This window comes from Lagenorhynchus albirostris, chromosome 15 (assembly GCF_949774975.1).
Source record: "Lagenorhynchus albirostris chromosome 15, mLagAlb1.1, whole genome shotgun sequence".
Lineage (NCBI taxonomy): Eukaryota > Metazoa > Chordata > Mammalia > Artiodactyla > Delphinidae > Lagenorhynchus > Lagenorhynchus albirostris.
In genome coordinates this window covers 77,629,084-77,649,525 of record NC_083109.1, presented here as the reverse complement: position 1 = coordinate 77,649,525, position 20,442 = coordinate 77,629,084, and the positions used below count along the sequence as shown (strand labels likewise).

At 56.5% G+C, this 20,442-nt stretch overlaps 1 protein-coding gene across 1 annotated transcript in view; it reads right to left on the bottom strand.

Moving 5' to 3' along the window:
* CASTOR2 (cytosolic arginine sensor for mTORC1 subunit 2) overlaps positions 1-20,442 on the bottom strand; it is a 55,133-nt gene that overhangs the window by 6,724 nt on the left and 27,967 nt on the right. The window contains exons 2-6 of the mRNA XM_060122944.1: positions 12,205-12,275; positions 2,538-2,731; positions 1,720-1,852; positions 1,080-1,203; positions 240-350 (exon numbers count right to left, since the gene is read on the bottom strand). Of these exons, the coding sequence (XP_059978927.1) occupies positions 240-350; positions 1,080-1,203; positions 1,720-1,852; positions 2,538-2,731; positions 12,205-12,275 (633 nt within the window). The remainder of the gene's footprint in view (positions 1-239; positions 351-1,079; positions 1,204-1,719; positions 1,853-2,537; positions 2,732-12,204; positions 12,276-20,442) is intronic.

The following is a 20,442-nucleotide window of genomic DNA, read 5'->3' as shown; positions in this document are numbered from 1 at the left end:
ACAACTGCCCCCTTTGCTCAGGCTGGGCAGGGTACCCCCCCACCAGCTCCAGACAGGGGTGGGGGGGTGAGGGACAAACAGCACTGGATGGCGCTGGATGACCCGGGGCCTTTGTCTCTGAGTGGCCTGTCATCTGTGAGCCGGGCCACTCACCTGCAATGAAGGGCTGGGGTAGGGACATATTAGGACCGAGTGGGTGATAAGCCCATCACAAGCCTCCAGGCCGGGGCCCGGCTCACCTCTGCTGGGTCTGCACGTCCATCACCAGGGAGATGTAGCCCTCGATGAGGGAGAAGGAGAAGAAGCGGATGTGGCCACAGTCATCGCCGGCCGCCATGGGGTCCTTCACTCTGGGGGCCGGGGCAGCTGGTGAGGGGTGGAGTGGGGCCCCCACTGCACCCCAAGCCCCATCAGGCCCCCCTGCCCCGCCCATCAGTCTGGGGGTGTTGGGAAGAGCACGGGCCAAGTCCTGGCTCTGATCCTGCCTTGCTGGTGGACCCTGAGGCACTACCCGCGTCGGCCTCTGCATCTGTGAGGTGTGGACGATTCCACGGCACTCACAGAGATGAGCACCGCACTTTGCGTTTCTGGAGTCCCAGCCCGCCCTCGGCACAGGCTACACTTGCCCTTTCCTGGGGGTGGCTTCTCTGTCCCTGGGATGGCCCACATCTCAGGGCACGGTCTATGGTCACTGTCAGCTCACTGGCCCCTGGCCCCGCTCCACTTGGTGCTGGCCAAAACTTACAATCTGCGCTGAGGAAAAATGCAAAGCTGTCGCCCACCAAATGAAAAAACCTGAGTTCCCAGCTCTTCAGATGACTGGGCTTGCCCTAGGAGCTCAGGTGACAGTGGGGTGTTTATTATATCCACATGAGGGCCTAGGGCTTCACCAGGTTTTGGGGTTCCCAAGGAATGCCATTCTCCCCTCTTAGAATGGGGATCTGGGGTACAGCCATGTCTCGCTTCTCAAACGAGCTCCCAGGGCAGGTCTGTGCCTCCCCCCTCAGACTGGGGCTACTAGACAGAGCCGTGTCTCCCCTTGGCCACCCGGCAGCCCCTCACACCCGAGGAGGCCCTACCCGTTGGAGTAGAACATGACATCCATGAGGAGTGTGGCAACGGCGGGCAGTGTGTCCGGGTCCAGGCTGGTGACACAGAACCTGTTGCTCGGGCTGGACAGTGGGTGGATGACGGGCCTCTGGACTGTGAGAGCACAAAGACAAGGGGCGCTGAGGCCGGGAGGAGAGGAGCATCGTGGGGCAGGAGAGGGCCCAGGAAGAGGGGTGGGGCCAGCCAGCAGCTGCTCTGGGGAGGCCGGCTGCAGGCCCTGCAAGACCTGGCCCGGCGCTTCTCCAGCCTCCAGCCCCACCCCCAGGCCCCCGGGCCTTTGCACATGCCACGCAGCCTGCCTGGAACGCCCTTCCCAACCTTCACCACCGGGCTTAGCTCCTACTTGTGCTCCAAGCTTCAGCTTGAGAGTCACTGCCTCTGGGAGGCCTGGCCTGATAGCCTGGACTGGGTCAGAAGTGGTCTCTGGCCATTGCTGGCTGCATCCACATCCACTGCCCTGGCTAGACCTTGGGAACAGAGTCTGATCAGGACTGTGGTACCGTGTTATGCCTGGCCCTCAACTGATGCTCTGAGAATGGGGCTGCCCTGGGTAGGACCTGGTAATTTCTTGAGGTCTCTCTGCACATCCCTCCCCCTCCCGCAACTCACCCATCTTGGGCTTCACGAAGCCGTTGGTGATGCCGAGGTTCTCGGCTGCCACTGTCTCGCCATTGACGACCCGCAGGATGGTGAACTCTGATGACAAGGTGTGGGTAACGAAGGGCAGGTCCCGCTCACGCACCTGGGGACGGGGAGTCAAAGAGGGAGTGTACCATGGTCCCTGGATGGAGTGGGCCTGGGGCCACCAGCCCCTTCACTCTGAGATTCTGTCCCCAGAACGAGCTTCCCCTGTCCTTGCCTCCCGCTGTCCTGGTTGGGGACGGGAGCCTGGGACCAGGGGCATGTGCCTCCCCAGGGGCAGCAGGGAGGATGCAGAGGAGAGAAGACACCGTGCCGAGGGCTAGGAGGTGCAGGTCCACTCCCCCACTCCCTCTTGTGTGTGGTGGCCACACCTGTCCCTGGCCTGGGAGGACTCTCCAGGGTGGCCACGCCCTATGGGAGAAGAGCATGAATAACACGGTAGCCAGGAAATGCCGCTGGCTCCATGGCCAGACACACTTGCCACCCCAGGGGAGGGGTATGGGATTGGGGGAGCCAGACATCCAGCGAGGGGGGCATCCCACCCACACGCACCCCCAGCCCTCACTTCCTGGCCTCCAGCTTAAACCCAGCATGGTCCACACAAAGGGCAGGCAGTGGGTGGGACTAGACCAGCCAGGGCCATGCTGACACTGGACTGATGACCCTAAGGTACGCTTGACCTCTCTCTGAGCTGATCACGAAACCGGCGGGGAGAGGCACAAACTCTGCAGACCACATCCGAGGGGGCGCCCATGTTGCCTGGGCGTGGGCTGCAGCTTGCTCACCAGGATGAAGTCCGTCTGGTAGGTGGACAGCATGAACACAGAGATGTTCTGGTCGGCCAGTGGGGCGATGACCGACTTGGCGATCTTGGTCACACCGATGGGCTGGGAGCTGGAGAAGCTGCCACCACCCGACACCACGTTGAGGGCCAGCCAGGTGGCGTCGGCCACACTCAGGTGTTCCGAGGAGGGCAGCTCTGGAGGGGGACACAGAAGGCCGGCTTATGACTGATGGGCCCCAGATGTGTGACCTCGGCCAGCCCGCCCTCTGGGCCTCAGCGCCCTCATCTGTCAAAGGAGGCCGAGATCGTCCTTAAAGGTCCCATCCGGGGAGGACCGAGCAGGGAAGGCTCTCAGAGGACTCTGGATGTGCCCAGCAGCTCAGTAGGGCAGGGACCATGGGAACAAGGGGTTTATCTGTGCTGGGCCTCAGTTTCCCCAGCTGTGAAGTGATGCATACTCAGCAGTAACAGTTTTGTTATTTCTGGTTTTCACTACCTTTCTGGGTACCAGGTGCTGCCATCACCACCTTATACCGGTGGACCGGGTCCCATGGTTCTCAAACTGGGTTCCCAGGAACCTCCCAGGGGCTGGGGGGTAGAGGGGAGGCCAGAAGAAGACAGGGTGGGGGGCCTGGGATTTTCCTCCCTGCTTCAGTTAGACCTGTACTTCAGGCTCCTCCGGAAGCACATTCAGCTCCAGAAGGCCTCCTGAGGTTGCCACCTTCCAGTGGGCAGTGACTGTCACCCAAGTCCCTCCTGAGAGCCTGGGGATCCTGGGGGCGGGGGCACCGGCAGGGGCAGGGTCGGGGAGGTTCAGAGCGGCAGTGATCGCCCAGTCTCCTTGACTAGCTCACAAAGACCATCCTTCCACCCCGTCCTGCAGAAAGAGTACCCAGGGGAGACTGTGCACGGGACATGGTACACACATGTGCACGGCTGCATGGACAGGCAGCCACAGAACAGAGCACAGGTTGCACATGGAACTCTCCACGCATCACAGTCGCCTGCTCGAACCCACCCCGTACCAGGACTGTCATTTCACCCCATACATGTGACAAACCAGAGCTCTGAGGGGCTGGTGACTTACCCAAGATCACTTAGACAGGGAATAACAGAGCCAGGATTCAAACCCAGATCTGACTTACAAACAGACCCTTATGCTCGATGCTGGGCACCACATGGGAAGAAGGGCCAGGTCCCCAGCAAGGGGGTCGCTAAGAAGAGGGGGCCGGACACTGGTGAGTTAAGGGGGCTGCGATGATCATGATGCTGCCCGAGGGAAGCTGGGTTGGGCTGTGCTGGCCTCAGCAAGATGGCTCCGGAAGCCTCAACCAGGCTCCTACCTGCCCAGCTAAGGTCGTCATGGCAACCACAGCCTACGGAGCCCATTGGCCCTGCTGGCTGAGAGGGGCCAGTCCTCCGCCAGGCTGGCTGGAGAGGTAGGCTGCTTCCCAGAGAAGGGAAGGGGTTTGGGAGTGGGGGAGGCAGGAGGAAAGCCTGATCTCAGGCTTCCACATCTAGTCTCTCCGCTTGTCATCTGGGGTGTCAGAAGAGAGACTTCTCAGCCCCAGGACCGCCAGAGGAAACACGCTCCCCAGAACTGAGTGTCCCAGTTCAATTCTGAAATTCCAAGGGGTCTGGAACTGGCCATGGAGGGGATTTCCTGGGGGCAGTGCTGTGAGCCCCCAACCCTGCCATCTTAAGCAAAGACAGCCCCAGGAGCCACCGAGGGCCAGGGTGCCTTGATGGTCTGTCATCTGAAGCACCATTTTAATATACGAATAAATAAAATACTTAATAAAAAATTTTAATTTCACTTTTCAGTAGGGCAGAACCCCAAAAGCCATCTTAGGAAAATTCTGGAGGGGTCCTTTCCATCACCGCATGCTAACACATCAGGACCATGTCAGCTTCTGTGAACCTGCCTCTCTGCCTGCCTGTTCCAAGCTCCTCACAACTCAAAACTGCCCCGTGGCTTTCCACGTTCTCTGGAGTAAAAGCCAAAGTCCTCGTGCCGCTGGGAACCAGCATTGCCCCAGAGGGCTTTCTGGGATGATAGATATGGTCTATACCTCCACCGTCCAAAGCCACTTACCCCATGTGGTAACGGAGCACTTGAAATGTGGTCAGTGCTACAGAAGAAACACAATTTTAAGTTGCACTTAATTTTGGTTCCTTTAAATTCCCATGGCCGCGTGGGGTGAGCGGCCAGTTCAAGCCTACAGTTGGCCTCACTGGCATGCCAGCGCCCTGGGGCTTTGTTTTCTGCTATTCTCAGCGCCTGGCACACGGAGGCTCCAAAAGGATGGATGAGGAGGGACGTGGCCGCTGTCCCCGCCCCTCTGCTCTGCCCGGGCCCCCGTTCCCACCCATCGACCTTCCCTGCTCCCGCCGCGGCCCCACCCCAGCTCAGTCTCCGTGGTCAGGGCTTGGTCACACTGCCAGACCCCAGGTGGAGGGCGGCCTTCGACATCATCCCACGCTCCTGTACCCGGCTTCCCAGGATCAGGCAGAGGGCCCCGGGGGAGCCAGTGTCACCCCCAGACACTGCCAACTTCTCTGAATTCTTAGTCCAGCAGTGCAGAACGCTGTCCATTTGCTTATAGACCTGGCTCAGAAGTCAGTCCCTGCCCCATTTCACAGAATAGGAAACTGAGGCCCGGAGGGGGAAGCTGACGGGCTCAAGGTCACAGTGCAGTAAATGGGGAGCGCACCTCATTCTGGCACCGTGGCACGTCTGTCCAGACCGTCCCGCCACCAGCCCGTGGTGGGGTGCCGCGAGAACCCCTCTTGCAGGGATTAGCTTCAGGACCGTAAAGTTGGCGGGGGGTCCGGGCAGCTGAGGCCCCGATGTCCCAATTCTGGCATCGTGGTTCCACTGGCCCTGTAAGGCCTTCACCTGGCAGGTGGAGCCTCTGCTGCCCCAGCCTCAGGCCTGCCCTCTGTCCCCCGCCTGAGTTCCACAATCCAGTGGGGCCTGATCTTTAGCAGTGGGGTCCTCGGCGAGCACGTGAGGGTGGTGGCAAAGAACACAGGCTTTGGGCTCAGACAGTGACAAACTCTAACCCTGGCTCCGTCCTCTGCAGCAGAGGCTGCTGGGAAGCTGCTGCTGATACAGTGGTGAGGGCCATTCCCTCCAAGTCTGCAAAGCGCTGGGGTATGTGCATTTTTAGGGGGTGCTAGGGTACCAAGGCTCTGCTCCGAGGAGTCTCTCAGCGGGTTTGGACGGGTCCCGCGCAGAAGCCCAGGCCTGAGGCCGACCGGAAATGGGGATAGAAGTGGGCGGGTGGGGGATGGTGGGCAGCCTGCAGGCTGCCACTGCCCAGAGGAGTTCAGCTCAATCCAAACGCTACTCAGGGTTTGGGCGGCCGGTGAGCGGGGGTGGGTCTGCCCGCCGGTCCCGGCTCTCAGTCCTGGATGGAACCCACTGAGGTGCTTCAAGCAGCAGGCCCGGACTGAGAGGGAGGTCAGCCCTGGGTCAGTGGTCACCTCTCTGAAGCTTCCAGAAGGGTGAGCTTTGTCAGAGCAGCAAAGCAGCTGGAGACCACAGTGCTCGCTGCTGCTGGCCCCAGGGACCCCAAATGCTGCCCTGGCACTCGGGGGCAAGGGAAGGCCTGCCTGGTCCCATCGTCACCCAGGCCAAGCCTCAGGGTGCCCGAGGTGCCGCTGCGGGGCTGGGGGCTGGGCTGCCAGGAGCTGCCAGGAGGGAGCCAGCTTGCTCTTCCCTAGAGGAAAAGTAGACACATTCCGAGACTGAAAGGGATTATTAATACTGTCACTGCCCATCGTCCAAGACCCTAAAGATAGCCCATCAGAGCTGAGGACGCTCCCTGGCGGGTCGCTGAGGACGCTTGCCACCTCCCAGAAAGCAAGTCGGCAGCTCTGTTGCTGGGAGCCCACCCTACCTCCCCAGGAGTCCCCCGTTTCCGGCTGCAGGCCCTGTGGTTCCCTGTGCTAAGTGGTCACGTCCTCTGACAGAGTTTGTCAGGCTTCTCCCACCCTGCCTGCAGCGGGGTCACGAGTCCTGGGGTCAGGTGGGCGGGTTGTGTCCTGGCTGTGTGACTCTGAACGAAATCACCACCTCTTGGTTTCTTAGTTTTCAAATGTTGGGCTGATGAAATCAGGATAGACTCCAGAAGACGCTTGGAGGATTTAATGGGATAATCCCCATCGAGTGCGTAGCTAAGTGCCTGGCGTCCGAGGGCTTGCCAAGTGCCAAAGCCTTTCTGTTATAACGCTGCTGCTGGGAGTTTTGTTGGTTTCTGGATAGAAGTTGGGGAAAAATGTATCAAGAGTTTAAACATGTACAGTTTCACTGTAAAGGAGTAGTTACACATGGGACAAAGAAAGAGTTATGGGTATGAACGTTCAACCCAAAAGGATTTAAGACAAAGACCTGGGAGCTACCAAAAAAGTCAACGCCAGGGCCGGGCAGACGAACCACAGTTCATCTGTGACAGAATACGATGCGTCTGTTTAAAAAACAGGTTTTTCAGCTATGAAACACATTTCCCAATCATGAAGGAAATCAGAATATAAAATTTATGGTAGGTATGAATTCTGCAATTAATGTCTCATTCTGTAGGTGTGGTTAAGTAGGAGAGGGCTTTTATTCTCAGCTGATACAGGCTCAGGTATTCAGGGTGAGCTGTCCTGAGGTCTTAGTTTCAAGTGGTCCATTAAATAATAAATGTATGTGTGCACTGTTTATGGACAAGAAGTGAAAACAGTTGTCCTCAAAGGTGACCAGCCGGCAAGTCTAGTTTCAGGTGGAGGGAACAGGGGTGTTAATTGTAGGCTCTCAACGGTTGTGCAAGTCTGAAAACTGTCAAAATACAAAGGGTATCGGGAAAACACACTTTTGAAGGCTATCTGATCCTGGGAAATTATACGGAGTGGAATGAAAAGATAAGAAGCATGTGCACTACAGGTCAACACGGCGAGATATCCACACCTGGGGGTGTAGAATGTGGAGACCTCGTGGGAAGGACTTTGCCACGAGGCAGCCCTGGAGAGGTCGAGGGAAGCGGGTGGGCGGGCAGGAGCTGAGGTGTCATGGGAGTGATGCGGGGGACTCTCCAGGGAAGCAGCCCTCCCTGCAGCAGGTACCCCATCCTCAAGGTCCACCCCTCCTCCCATCCCGGGAGATGTAATCTCAGCTCCAGGCTGAGCTGCCAGTCTGTTATTCTACACAACGCGGGAGACGCTCCAGAGGCAGGTGTGCGTCATCCTCCATCAGTGCTCACCGGGAGGGAGGGGTCGGCTTCAGGGCACAGTGAAGAACTGGCCCCGACTGGGATCCCAGCTCCTTCACTGACCTGGACCTCGTGCAGAGGGGACCCCTCCTGGGGGTACTACTGAATTAGTAAGTTAGGAGCTCAGAGCTAGGCGGGAGATGCAGGGAGTGCTGATGGGCACTGCACTGTTTGCCCTGGTGGACACGCAAACTGGAGGTGGCACGTGACTCCCTGATGCCTGTCATACAGCCACACACACACCTTACAGAACTGGGAGGGAGGGAAGGAGGTGATCCTGTGTTAGGGACGAGGCCACGGAGGCCCCAGGTCAGTGAGCCACGTGCCCAGAAGGTAGCAGAGGCTGGATAGAAGCTGGGTCTTCCCCTCAGCCCTGGGTGAGGCCAGGAGTTACCTCTCGACATCCTCCTCCCTCCATCTTTCGACCAATCACGGCACCAAGCCCCAAGCGTGCTACAGGTCACACCGACACACACAAGGGGACTGTGACGGGGGCCCCCCCCCCAATGTGCACTGGGCCCCTCCAACCGCAAAACTACCCAGAGGTCAGGGCAGGCGCTGCTGCTCCTATTATTTTGGGTCCCTGAGAACACCTAGCATTGCACAAAGTAAGTGCTCATTAAATATGTAAGAGCTCAAAATACACACACGCACCTCCCTTCTGTTGGCCACACAGAAACACAGCATCCATTTGAGCCAAGAACCTCTAAAATTCCACAACCAACAAGGAGCTGCCTGGTTAATGTCACTGACGATCGCCCCTCCCTCCCAGGAAAGGTCCAGCATCTCACGTACACATGAATCGCAGACAGCAGCTGGTTTCTAACCATAAAAGCTTCACAATGGAGGTAACTGTTGGCGAACAATAACCAATGTACCCTGGCTGATGTTAACAGTGGCCAAGGGAAGCCCTTGGGTGAGAAGCAACATGTGCAGAGCTGGGAGACGGGGCACCATCCTTCATACGGTGTGACACAGCCAGCATCCCTCCCTGGTCCCACCGGGGCAGCCACAAGACCAGATTCCCTTTCCGAAGAGGAGTCTCCTGAGAGAACCCCCCTAGAAGCGAGGCGCGAGGGTAGCACTCAGCATCGCTGCCTCTCACTGCAGCCTCCACCCCACCCCAAATCCTGCCCTCTGAGAGCAGACTGCCCTGGGCCTGCCGCCTTTTCCTCAGGCGCTCCTGTGACCTTGGTCTGCTGGGAACCACCACTTCTCAGCAGCACTTTCTCCTCATTTCGGCTGGAACCACCCTGAAAGCACTTCCGGCTTCAAATGCCCCTCTGTCACTCACGGCGACTCTGGGCACGTAAATGGCGGCTTCCTCACCTGTAAAACGGGTCTCCACTCTTTACCCTTCAGGCCACTGGAATGATCCCAGGAGGTGATATGCCTCTGCTGGGCTCCAGTTAACCGTTAAGAGTGGTGGAGGGGGAACGGGAGTCTTACTTTGTATGGTTTTCCCCTGTGGCTCCACAGTGTAAGCGCGAGAGAGACTTACTACTTAAATCTATGTACGCAGTTTTTTCTCTGGTAACGATGGATATCCAAGCAGCCTGACGTGCTGACCAGGAGTCACGGCCTGGAAGTGAGACCCTGGCTCAGATGTCACGGAGCGGCTGGGCCCCTCCTGGGCTAATAATTGAAACCTGCTTCCCCACGTCCTACCCACCCTGTACTAAAGAGTAAGCCGATGGCCCCTTTGTCACCGGCTCCGTTCCAGCCACTCAGGTTCAGGGAGAGGCAGATCGAGACTTCGCCTCCATTGTTTATGGTTCCAGGGAACCTCAGGGTCTGTAAGTCCCTCAGGAGCTGAGGCTCAGCCCTTACACCTCCTGGTCTGCCCTGCCTTGCCCTGTCCGGGGCCTGGCCCGTGGAAACATGCATAAATGACACCAGTGGCGAGGCCCTGGGCAGGCTGCACACCATGTGTCTGTGCTTCAACTTCTTCATCTATAAAGTGAGGACCGTTAGAGCCGTTTCCAGTGTTTAGCACAGTGTCTGCAGACAGAAGCACCGGCAGGGCTGGTAGAATGCGTTCATCTATGTTGGATGGCGGAGGGGTGGGCGTGGAGGTCCAAGACCCAGCTCTGGTCTTGCTTCCTATTTCGAGGGCCTCTCCCGTGGGGTCTCCTGCATGGCGGGGCGTCCTCTGTGACTCGCTCTCGCAGCATCCACACCCTCCTTGCACAGCACCCACCGCAATGGCAGCTCCACAATTAATGGTGTAATTAGCTGGCAGGTCCTGAGGTTCATAGGGTCGGAGGTGGGGTCTCTCATTCCGGCTACACCTCCAGGGCTCAGCAAGATGCCGGCACGCAGCAGGTGCTCAGTACATACTGCCCCACCCCCCACCCCGGGGCTGGCTCAGAATAACCCGACACTCAGCTCTGCCAAAGGACGGCTCCCTGGTTACTGACAGTTCCTGCAAACACAGCCTTCCAGGACCAGCAAAACTGGCTCCCCAGGTCCCGCAGCTTCCCGCTCTCCCTGCTCAAGGAGTTTTCTTACCTGTTGCCTTCAGAGGTAGACAGTTAGTCAGAGATACTGGTCTGGGGAGGTGGATTAGATAGAATATCCCTTCCCAGAGAACAGACACTCTGCGGGTGTTCCTTCTACATCCGAGGTGCCCTGATTCTCAGCAGTTCTGTGTAAAGGCCTGAATGCCCATGAGAAAATAAACATGTGCTTGGGTTGCCTGAGCAGACATTCTTCATGTGAGTTGTGGCTAAGGCAACATTCCGGTCTGTGGTTCCTGGGCTCAGGAAATGTCTGATAGGGGGGCTTCCCTGGTGGCACAGTGGCTAAGACTCCACACTCCCAATGGTCAGGGCACTAGATCCCACATGCGTGTGGCAACTAACAGTTGGCATGCCACAACTAAGGAGCCCTCAAGCCACAACTGAGGAGCCCGCCTGCTGCAACTAATGAGCCCCACTGCTGCAACTAAGACCTGGCGCAACTGAATAAATAAATATTAAAAAAAAAGAAAAGAAAATTCTGATGAATGAATGAATGAATGAATGAGTGACTGACGACACAGGTGTTCTTGGCGAAGGGGCAGGGCCTCCAGTGGGGTCTGCCCCATTCCTGCTCTGGCCACACAGCCGCCCCCCCCTTGGAGGCATGGGGGGCCCGGAGGATGTGGGGTGCCAAGCCCAGTCCCCAATACTGACTCGGTGCCCTAGACCATGTGCGTGCGAGGACAACGGGGCGTAGCTGGGAAGCCGCTTCCTGGGGCTTCACTTTCTCACCAGTAAAAGTAAAGAGGGTCGATACGCATCGGGAACCACAAAATAGTCACCTCCTGACTCCACAATGCCATTTCTCAGACTCTGTTTTGGGAATCAACCTGCCTAAGAATACATGTTATGCACTGACAGAGTTTATAAATTTCTCATTGGAGGACAATGAAAATAACTTCAGCTCCAACCGTAGGGGCCTGGGCAAGGAACCAGGGCTGCTGCTGAAAGGCTGTGATATCACAGCATATTTTGTTGTTATGTGAAGTGAAAACATTTCTATAAATTAAACAGACCGCCTGAGAAAAGTTGGAAAGAAAACCACGAAAAAAGTGACCAGTAGCTGTCTTGTGGGTAGGGCTAGGGTTTTAAAACCTGTTGGATTTGTTGCCCTCTCTACATGTTCGGAAGACTCTAACTTAGCAGTTCTGAATGACCACCAGCTCTCAGGGGGCCCAGCTCCTCTGCTGGTGAGTCTGGACCCACGACTCCCCGCCTCCACTCTCAGTTCCTCATTGATAATCACAGGACAAGCACAACACCTTCGCATCAAGTAATACGTATCGGTCAGCACTCGCCACCAATGAACACTCACTGTTACTTTAGAGCCGGACAAACATAACGAACTTCAATCATAAAACTAAAAGGATGTGGAGGATGAGGGGACAGGGCTTCTTTCTGGGGTGACGGAAGTGTTCTGGAATCGGATAGTGGTGACGGCTGCACAACCTTGGGAATATCAAAGACCACGGAACTGCTGTACATTTTAAAATGACGCACTCTCTGGTACGTGAATTCTATCTCGATTTAAAAGATGGAAGGAAGATAAAGGAAAATCATAAAAGGATGGTGACTGGGGCACGTTCCTGTTCGAACAAGGACTGAAGATGTTTTGAAAGCGTCTCCCTCGCGGCAGGAGTCCCAGAGAACATGCCCCCTGCCTTCCTGGTTGCTTTAGCTCCTGGCTGGGGAGGCACCACCCCCTTTCAGCTCTGGGGCCTTTCCTGGGAAAAAGTCTCGAGAGCAGAAAGGGAGGGGATCAGCCAGAACACAGGACAGGAGGAAGCTCTGCCACCAGCAGGTGGGGACAGAAACAAGGGGAGGGGGGCGGGCAGCCGGCACCGACTGCCGGCCCCAGTCCAGCCAAGCCCCTGGGGAGAGAAGCACTTACCCAGGAAGCCCTCCTCATCGACAATGATGGTATAATCCTCCGGGGTCTCGGTCAGACTGAAGAACTTGCACCTGGGTGGACGGACAGACAGACACGGGGTATTGTAAGTCCCAGCAGACCCTGTGGCAGCCGCCCGCCTCACCCCCGCCCCCTCTCCCAACGCCGTGACCCGGTTTACCCAGAGCTCTGCCCCAGCCTGCTCGGGGGCTACGTATTTCTCCCTCCACTGCCTCAGTTTTGACTCAGGAGGACTCAGAGAGGCCTAGGGACGCTGATGGTTTCCTCTGCACCCCCGATCTTTGAGGACCCCTGAGCCGGCCAGCCTCCAGGGTCCCCTACAGGCCCAAGGGCAGCTCTGGCAGGGCGCATGCAGATGAACTGTGTTTTCCGTGTCCTCCGCTCCCCACACACATTCTGACCTTGAGGCCTCTGTCGTCGTGTCGTGTCCCCGGCCCATGGTCCTGGCCCCTCTCCTCACCAACTCGAGAGCTCCCACAGTCATTTACGGCCTAATTCGCATCACCCAACCGACAGCCCAGCCTTTAGGGTACTTTTTTCCCTTGCAGGAGAGAGGGGCGTGGCTGTCTGTGCCATTGTGTGGCAGGGATCCCTGAATTGCCACATGCTGCCTTTGGTAATACTGCTTAGCCTGGGGTGTAAGTTGCTCATTTCCTCCCCCAAATGGGACCATCAATTTCCCAAGGCCAGGGAGGGTCTGGCAATCACTCGGTCCGTCTGTAACTCATCCCTGCCGGTCTCAGCCCTGAGCACGCTCTTGGCACCTGGCAGACACGCTGGGCTACGTGTCCAGACAGCCCTTGGGCTGGGCTTTGAGGCTGTCTCCAGCTGAGGGGCTTACCACCCCCTCAACGCCCGTCTCCCTGTCCCCCATCCAGCTAGACTGGCCCCCAGAACACCCCAGGCGCAGCTGCAGGGAGAGACGGCACGCACAGGCAGCGGCGGGCAGGGAACTGCCCACGGTCATTGATTTATCTGGTGTCGCTGATCTCAAGTACGGGGCTCAGCTCGGGCTCCATGCCCGCTGTGTAAAACCCATCCATCACAGGAAGCCGTGACAGAAGGAGGCCCAACGAGTAAGCCTGGCAAGGGCCCGAACAGCACTTCTACGAAGATTAAAATGGGAAAGCGATCCTGAAGAGGATGCAGCGTTGCCGGGGAAGGGGGTGGCCGGAATGTCCGCAGATCTCTGCCCCCCGGCTCCCCTCTCCTGGCAGCCATCCTGCCACACGGAAGCCTTATCCACAGAAGCCCCGCAGCACCCTTTTCACTTTATTCTTTAAATTTCCACAAGTAGTGAGATCAGCTGGAACCGGTAGGACTGCAAAAGGGTGCAGCCGTTTGGAAGATGGTTTGTCAGGTTTCTACAGAGTGAAACCTACATGACCACTGGCAACCCTGCTCCTGGGTATTTAGTCAAGGGAAATGAAAACATACGGCCCCACAAAGGCCGGTATGCAAATGTTTACAGCTTTTATCTGTAATCGCCCCGAACTAGAAACAACCAAACGTCCTCCCTTCAGCGGGAGAACTGGGTAAACTGTGGCACATCCACACCAGGGAATACTAGTCAGCAACGGAAAGGACTGAATTACTGATTCTTGCAACCATGTGGACGAATCTCAAGGGCATTTTGCTAAGTTACAGCCAGACTCAACAGGAGACGTACTATGTGATGCCATTTATATGACATTCTGGAAGAGGCTACACTGTAAGGATGGAGAACAGATTCCTGGTTGCCAGGGGTTGGGTTGGGGCTGACATTTGAGGGCCACCGGGGAACTTCTGGGGTGAAGGAGGTGTTTGGTTCTTGACGGTGGTGGTGACAAGATGATATACGTTTGTCACAACCCGAAGAACTGTACCCTAAAAGGGGCGGCTTCTACTGTATATGTGACTTATACCTCGGTGAACCCGACTTCAAGGAAAACGCTTCGCCAGAGTTGTGAACAAGGTGGCGTCCCCCCGCCACGCCCCCCCCCCAACACTCTGCTCAACCAGCAGCACCACACTCTTCAATTTCCCTCCAGCTCTTTGGTTTTCAAATTACATCTCTGTCCCTGCCTGTCCCGTATCCAATTTGCAACTACTGCCCGGACAAATGAAATCTATAACTGCTGGGCGACAATGGCAAATTATCACTGAGTGAATGGCAACCACTGGTCTGGCCTAGCTCCTCCTTGAGGACCCCTGTGTGCTAAAAGCGAGCCTCAGAAGCCCACTCCCACCCCACCCCCACTGCCAATCACCAGATTGCCACAAGCAAGGACTCTCTGGGTGGGGGGAGTGGCCACCCAGTCATCCCAGAGCCTTGAGAAGGCAAACAGATGTGGTACTTGCTCCCTGTGCCCTCTCGGGGGTGAGGGATGCTCCAGAAATAGACCATATAAATGGCCCTGGAGGGCATAAACACCGGCAGAAGGCAACATCGGCCTCTGCTGCCGATGGGGTATGACTACGCTCTTGATGTGACCCGTCTCCAGGGGCCGAGTGCCAGCTATTATCTCGGAATGTGCGCCTTGGCGTGGGCAGGCCTCCAGGAGGGCGAGTCAGTTGGAGGGACCTGCAGCTACTACTCTGGTCACACACTCGGGAGCGGGCCTCCTGCTCTCCTAACTTTACCCCCTCAAGTCCTACACATCTCTGAGCTCACCCCATCTTACCTCCCAAGTTGCTCTGAGATCTGTTTTCCCCTCTCTCCATCACCCCCTCCACGTGAGCGCTCGCCTAGAAGCCTCCCCTTGCCTCACTCCCCCACTCTTGCCTGCCTCCTTGTCTCACGCCCCCAAAGGTGGACAAATACTCTTTCCACTGCCCGGCACCCCCTTCCCTCTTCTTTGGCTGGAGACGTGCCACTCATCCTTCAAGCCCCAGTTTAAGCGTTTCCTTCGGGGTGAAACCTTTTCTGATTGGCCCCACCACCTCTTCTCTCTCACTTCCTACCACAGGGGTGATCCTGTCTGGATGCTAAAGCCACTGTGGACAGCTGGGCTTGGTGGTGCATCACACCTCAAAGGGACAGTTCATTTATCTCACAGTGTATGTGTAAGATGCCCTTAGAGTTGGGCTGTGTACAACCTGAACAACTGCACATGATGGTCCTGAGTGCTTTCCACACGCTATTACAAGTAATACTTGTTTCCCCCAGTGGACCATAAACTCTCACAGGCAGGGACGGTGGGTTCTCTGTACACACACCTTGTACCTGACACTGGCTGGACCGAGAAACAACACTCAAAGTCTGATGAGCGAAAGAGTGAACTGTGGCCACATGCCTACCCCCAAAGCCAGAGGAGCCCCAATCAGAGCAAACACTGCTTGCCCCTGTGTGGCACTGCCTTGACTTGCCCCTCTCTGGGAGGCGCTCAAGTCTCCAGTCCCAACTTCACGCTCTCTAATGAGCCGTGGCTAGATCAACACCCCAGATGCCGGGCCCCAGCGTTCGTGGCCTCTCTGTACTTTGTCTACAAGGAGCTGGAGAGAGGACCGAAACCCAGCAATTACCCAGCCTGCTGCTGAGTGCTGTTAGGAAACCCGGGGAGGAGGAGAAGTGTTTGCCCTCTAGTTGCCCGCATGGTGCTTAGAAACAGGATGAAACAACAGGGTTAGAGAAAGCAGCCTGGGAGTGCGGGAAGAGGACCAAGAGCCTGGGGTCAAGAGACCTGGGTTCCAGTCCCAACCTGGCACCTGGGGGTGGTGAACCCTGGGCTGCTTCACTCCTCTGTACAATGAGCGACAGGTTCAAGGTGGACTAGTTTCCATCCAGCTCCGGTTTGGGCAGGGAGGGCACAGGCCACATGGAACCCTGTCAGCGCCATAGCGAGGTGGATCTCAAGGGGCCTGGCTGACAAGGCACGGAGAGATGATCCCAGAACCATTGAGTCTGTTTGGAAAATGCTTTTCAAGGGCAGGCAAAAATCCCAACTAGCTCTGATCAGAACCCAAGACAGATCTGCTGCCCAGGCAGCTGGGCAGGTGGTACATCACAACTCTGGTGGGGAGGGCTCATTCATTGCACAGTCTGTGTAAAGAGTGGCCTTAGAGTTGGGCAGTGCACAACCTGTGCAACTGTGTGTGATGGCTGACCAGCAGGTCCTGCTGGCGCAATCAGATAGACAGGATACAAAACTCTAGAGTCCTGGACAATGAAGTAGGGAGACTGGGGAACAGCAGCTCTGGGAGAGCCCCAGTTCACTGTGGTTCAGGACATACCCCAAGAGTCATGCAAGTCCGACTTCCCTGGTGGCGCGGTGGTTGAGAGTCTGCCTGCCAATGCAGGTGACATGGGTTCGATCCCTGGTCCGGGAAGATCCCACATGCTGTGGAGCAACTAAGCCTGTGCACCACAACTACTGAGCCTGCGCTCTGGTGCCTCAGCATAAATAAAATAAAATAAAATAAAATAAAATAAAATAAAATAAAATAAAGAATCATCCAAGTCCCCTGTCCAGGGGGCGCCAATGCATCCTTGGGCTCTGTGCACAGAGTACGGGTGCTGGATAGTACTGGAGGCCATACCAGAAAGTCTGCGCCTGTTCAGATCCTCACGGCCCACACATGCCCAGAGGAAAGCGAGGGGACTTTACACTGAAATCCCTTCAGCCTGGGGGAAGATTCCAGCCACCATCTTTAAATCTCTATGGCTGTTGTGGACCATGGGATGGAAGCAATGCTGTTGCTTATGGCTGTGTGACCTTAGGCAAGTTACTTAACCTTTCTGTGCCTTGGTTTTCTCATGTGTACAATGAGATGAAAATATTTAATATCTCCTTCATAGGGTTGTGGTTGAAGAATAAATGCCCAGCATGACTACGGTAAGCACTCAATATGTTGGCTATTTTTCCTTCTTGGAGGACAGAGGCAGCTGAAGTGGAGGACCATGGGGAGGCCGGCTTGCATTCCCAGTAAGAAAAGCTCTAAAGCCAAACGGGCTACAGAGACCAACGGGCTGTCTTGGGAGGTGGTGAGACGTCAGTTGTCTGAGGGGCTGAGCCCCAGGCAGGTGGGCTGCAGCGGTGATGCTGCCTCAATGGAGAGGATAGATTAAGCCACCTCCAAGGTTCTGTGGAGCGCCGAGTCTCTGATTCCTTGAAACACTGGTTCTTACACATTGACGCCAAGCAACAAGCTTTGGCTGAAGAGTCTCCATGCATCTTCCCAGGAGCCCAGCTCCCACCAGGTAGCCAGTGACGAGATGATGGTTTATGATGGAAGACATTGACTCAGCCTGAAATTCCCAGTGCATCTGTTGGAGCCAAACCTGCTCCCTGGTCTCAACTCCCTGGTCACAGCTCCCCGACATGCCACGCTGGGGGGACCTCACAGATACTTCACAGATAAGCACAGGGGTCAGATGGGGGCAGCAGGGAGGCTGTCTGAGCACAGGACTGTCCAGATCGGGGGAGCCAGGGAGGTGTCCTGACACATCACCATCGGGTGGGAGCTCCTATCTGCATCCGTCTCGCCTTCTCCACTCACCTGCTGGCTGGGTGATGGTCCCGCAAGGCTGTCCTGCGCTCCCTTCCTTGTTTCCCAGACACCACAAGGACCCCTTTACATAGTCAGGGCTCAGCAGAAGTTGGCTTTATGTGGAGTCTCTTTGTGCAGAAGACCGGGGTCTCTGGGAGGTGGGAGCTAGCTTTGTGGGCCGGACCCCATCTGGGACTGGCCCTGTTTTCTGTGGGGTCACAATGTGCCCTGTGTCAGCCAGACCCTGCTGAGGTCCCCTGTTGCCTGGCCACAGAACAAGTGCAGCCCTTTGCAATTAGAGCCTGGTCAGCCGGGCTATGAAATGAGCGCAGAGCCTTCACACACACCTGACAGGCCTTGCAGACAGGACTGAGAACAGGTTTCCAGCATGTTCCAGTTGCTATTTGCAACCCGTTATTCCTTTGTTCCAGCAGGACCCCTGAATGCCCATTTTGAATTTCGGCGCCTGGAACCCACGCGTGTTTCTCACCGAGCGCAGCCTGCTCGGTCTACAACGAGGGAGGTTCAGCCACATCTTCCTCTGCAGCGTGTCACAGTGAGGAGGTGGAAGGGCCAGGGTCTGACCCACTTTTGGGGACCACCCGCCCCTGCCTCTGCCAGCCCCGCCGATGCGTCCCTGCAGCAGCGCACAGGAGCCTTGAACAATATACAGCGAGTGACAGACGTGCTCTGGGGCGAGCGTGGTGGCCTCCCGACAACCAGGAGGAGGGTGTGCGTCAGGCTTTCTTCTCTTAGCCAGCCGTGGCTTTTTCAGCTGGGTCTTCTCCTGGATCTTCAATAGGTCTTTCGTGTTACCTACATTTCATTTCTACTATCTTTTAACAACGGGAAGCTGCCATTTCAAGTTTTAGTTAGGAAAAAAAAACCTGCGTCACGTTCTGTGATTTGAAGGGCAACCCCGAAGAATGTCTTTTTTCTGTTAAGATGGAAAAAAATCTGCTGATGTCTTGGGTGGCCAGGAGAATTGGACAGCGTGGGCAACAGTGTTTGCAAATTCTAGGGTGGCACGCACAGACGGGACTGTAAAAAGGGGCTGGGTAGGGCAAAAGGAATCGCTAAGGTCTGGATAAAGCCCCTGTGACCCAGGCGAAAGCGGCTGGATCACTCAGTCATCACAAATCGTTAAGTGCCTTTAATGTATAAAGGCGCTGCTTCAGGTGCCGGAGACACACCTTAAATAACTGGACAGTTAGAACTTCCATGGGGGCTGGATAAATAAAGTAGCGAGTCAGACGGCGGCGTGGCTGCAGAGCCACTCAAAAAGGCGGGTCTGCGATCTAACGCAGAGCAGGGAGTGGCTGCCAGGGGTAGGGGTAGGGGAACGGGGAGCAACTGGTAAAAGGGTGCAGACTTTCAGTCTGAGATGATGCAAAGTTCTGGAAGTGGATGGTGATGGTGGTGAAGGGCGCAGAACAATGGGAATGTGAGCATTTAATACCACTGAGATATACACTTAGAAATGGTTCAAACGGTATACTTTGTGTTATGTACATGTGTCCACACACACACACAAAAGAGCAGGAAAGCTCCCTGTGAGACCTGTAGAAGCTGGAAGAGCGGGCGTGTTGCTGTCCCAAAGCCCTGAGGTGGGTACATGCTGGGAGTGAACGAGGCCAGAGTGGCCACGTGGTGGGGGAGGGGGAATGACAGGTGGTGACGTCAGATGTCATGGGGGAGGGATGATGCCTGTGGCCCCTGTAAGGACTGGGTGGGGCCGAGAGACCAGTGACGAGGCTAGTCGTCGTCTCCAAGGAGGCTGGTGAGAGCTAATGGTGACTTGGGCCAGGCCGGCAGTGGTGGGCATGCCTCCATTTACGGCCATGTTGAAATAACAGTCAACAAATCGGGGCTGGTGAGGTCACTGAGAAACACAGGGCCAAGGCAGGGAACCGTTGCCTTCTGTGGCACGTTCTCATCAGTGGCACCAGGAGAGAGGTCAGTGGGCAGAAGGGGTGCCTTGCACTGGCAGAATTTACTCGCCTCTGAATCTGGCCCGGACCCAGGGCTTTGGTCCTTTCCTCCATGGAGACCTGTGCCTGGTGAGGGACTGTGGTGCTCCCTGGCCCTGCTCCGAAGGCCCAAGCACAAGCCCCAGAGAACTTCAGGACGGCTCTTCCTTCAGGATGGTCATCCTGGAGGAAGACAGGTGGCATCAAGAGGGTCGTGCCAGGGTAGGAACACCGTCTGTGGCAGGGCAGCGTCCTGCTGCGTGAACACATTCCCAAGTGCAGGGCATATACGAGGCGCTGGCTGGTGGTTCCCTTTCTTGCTTGGGAGGGACTGAGATGGAAAAAGGCCCAAGCGGGCGTCCTGGTTTTTGCCACCTATCCAAGATGAGGCTGGAACAACTCACTGGTCCTCAAATCACGCCAGGTTCCTTATCTGTGAGAGAGGTTTGAAGATACCTGTCCTGCAGGGTCATTAGGATTTAAGGAGGTGTGGAACAAACGTGGAAGTGCTCAAGACCCTGCCTCAGCACGTGTGGCCACTGGATGAAGTGCGCTGGCCCGGGGACTGAGTGCATGTCCGAGGCAGCATTCCTGTCCAGGCAGTGCTTGGTCTTGCAGTGGGCTCTGGGTCTCTGCCTGACTTCGGATCTCCCCATTCCTCATGGCCTCCACCCCAACCCTTACCAGCAGGACAGTCAAGTCTCGCGCAGTGGCCCACGAACCCAGCCCAGGTCCCCTGGGCGGGCCAAAGCCCCCTGTCCCAGCGCACGCTCACCCTCAC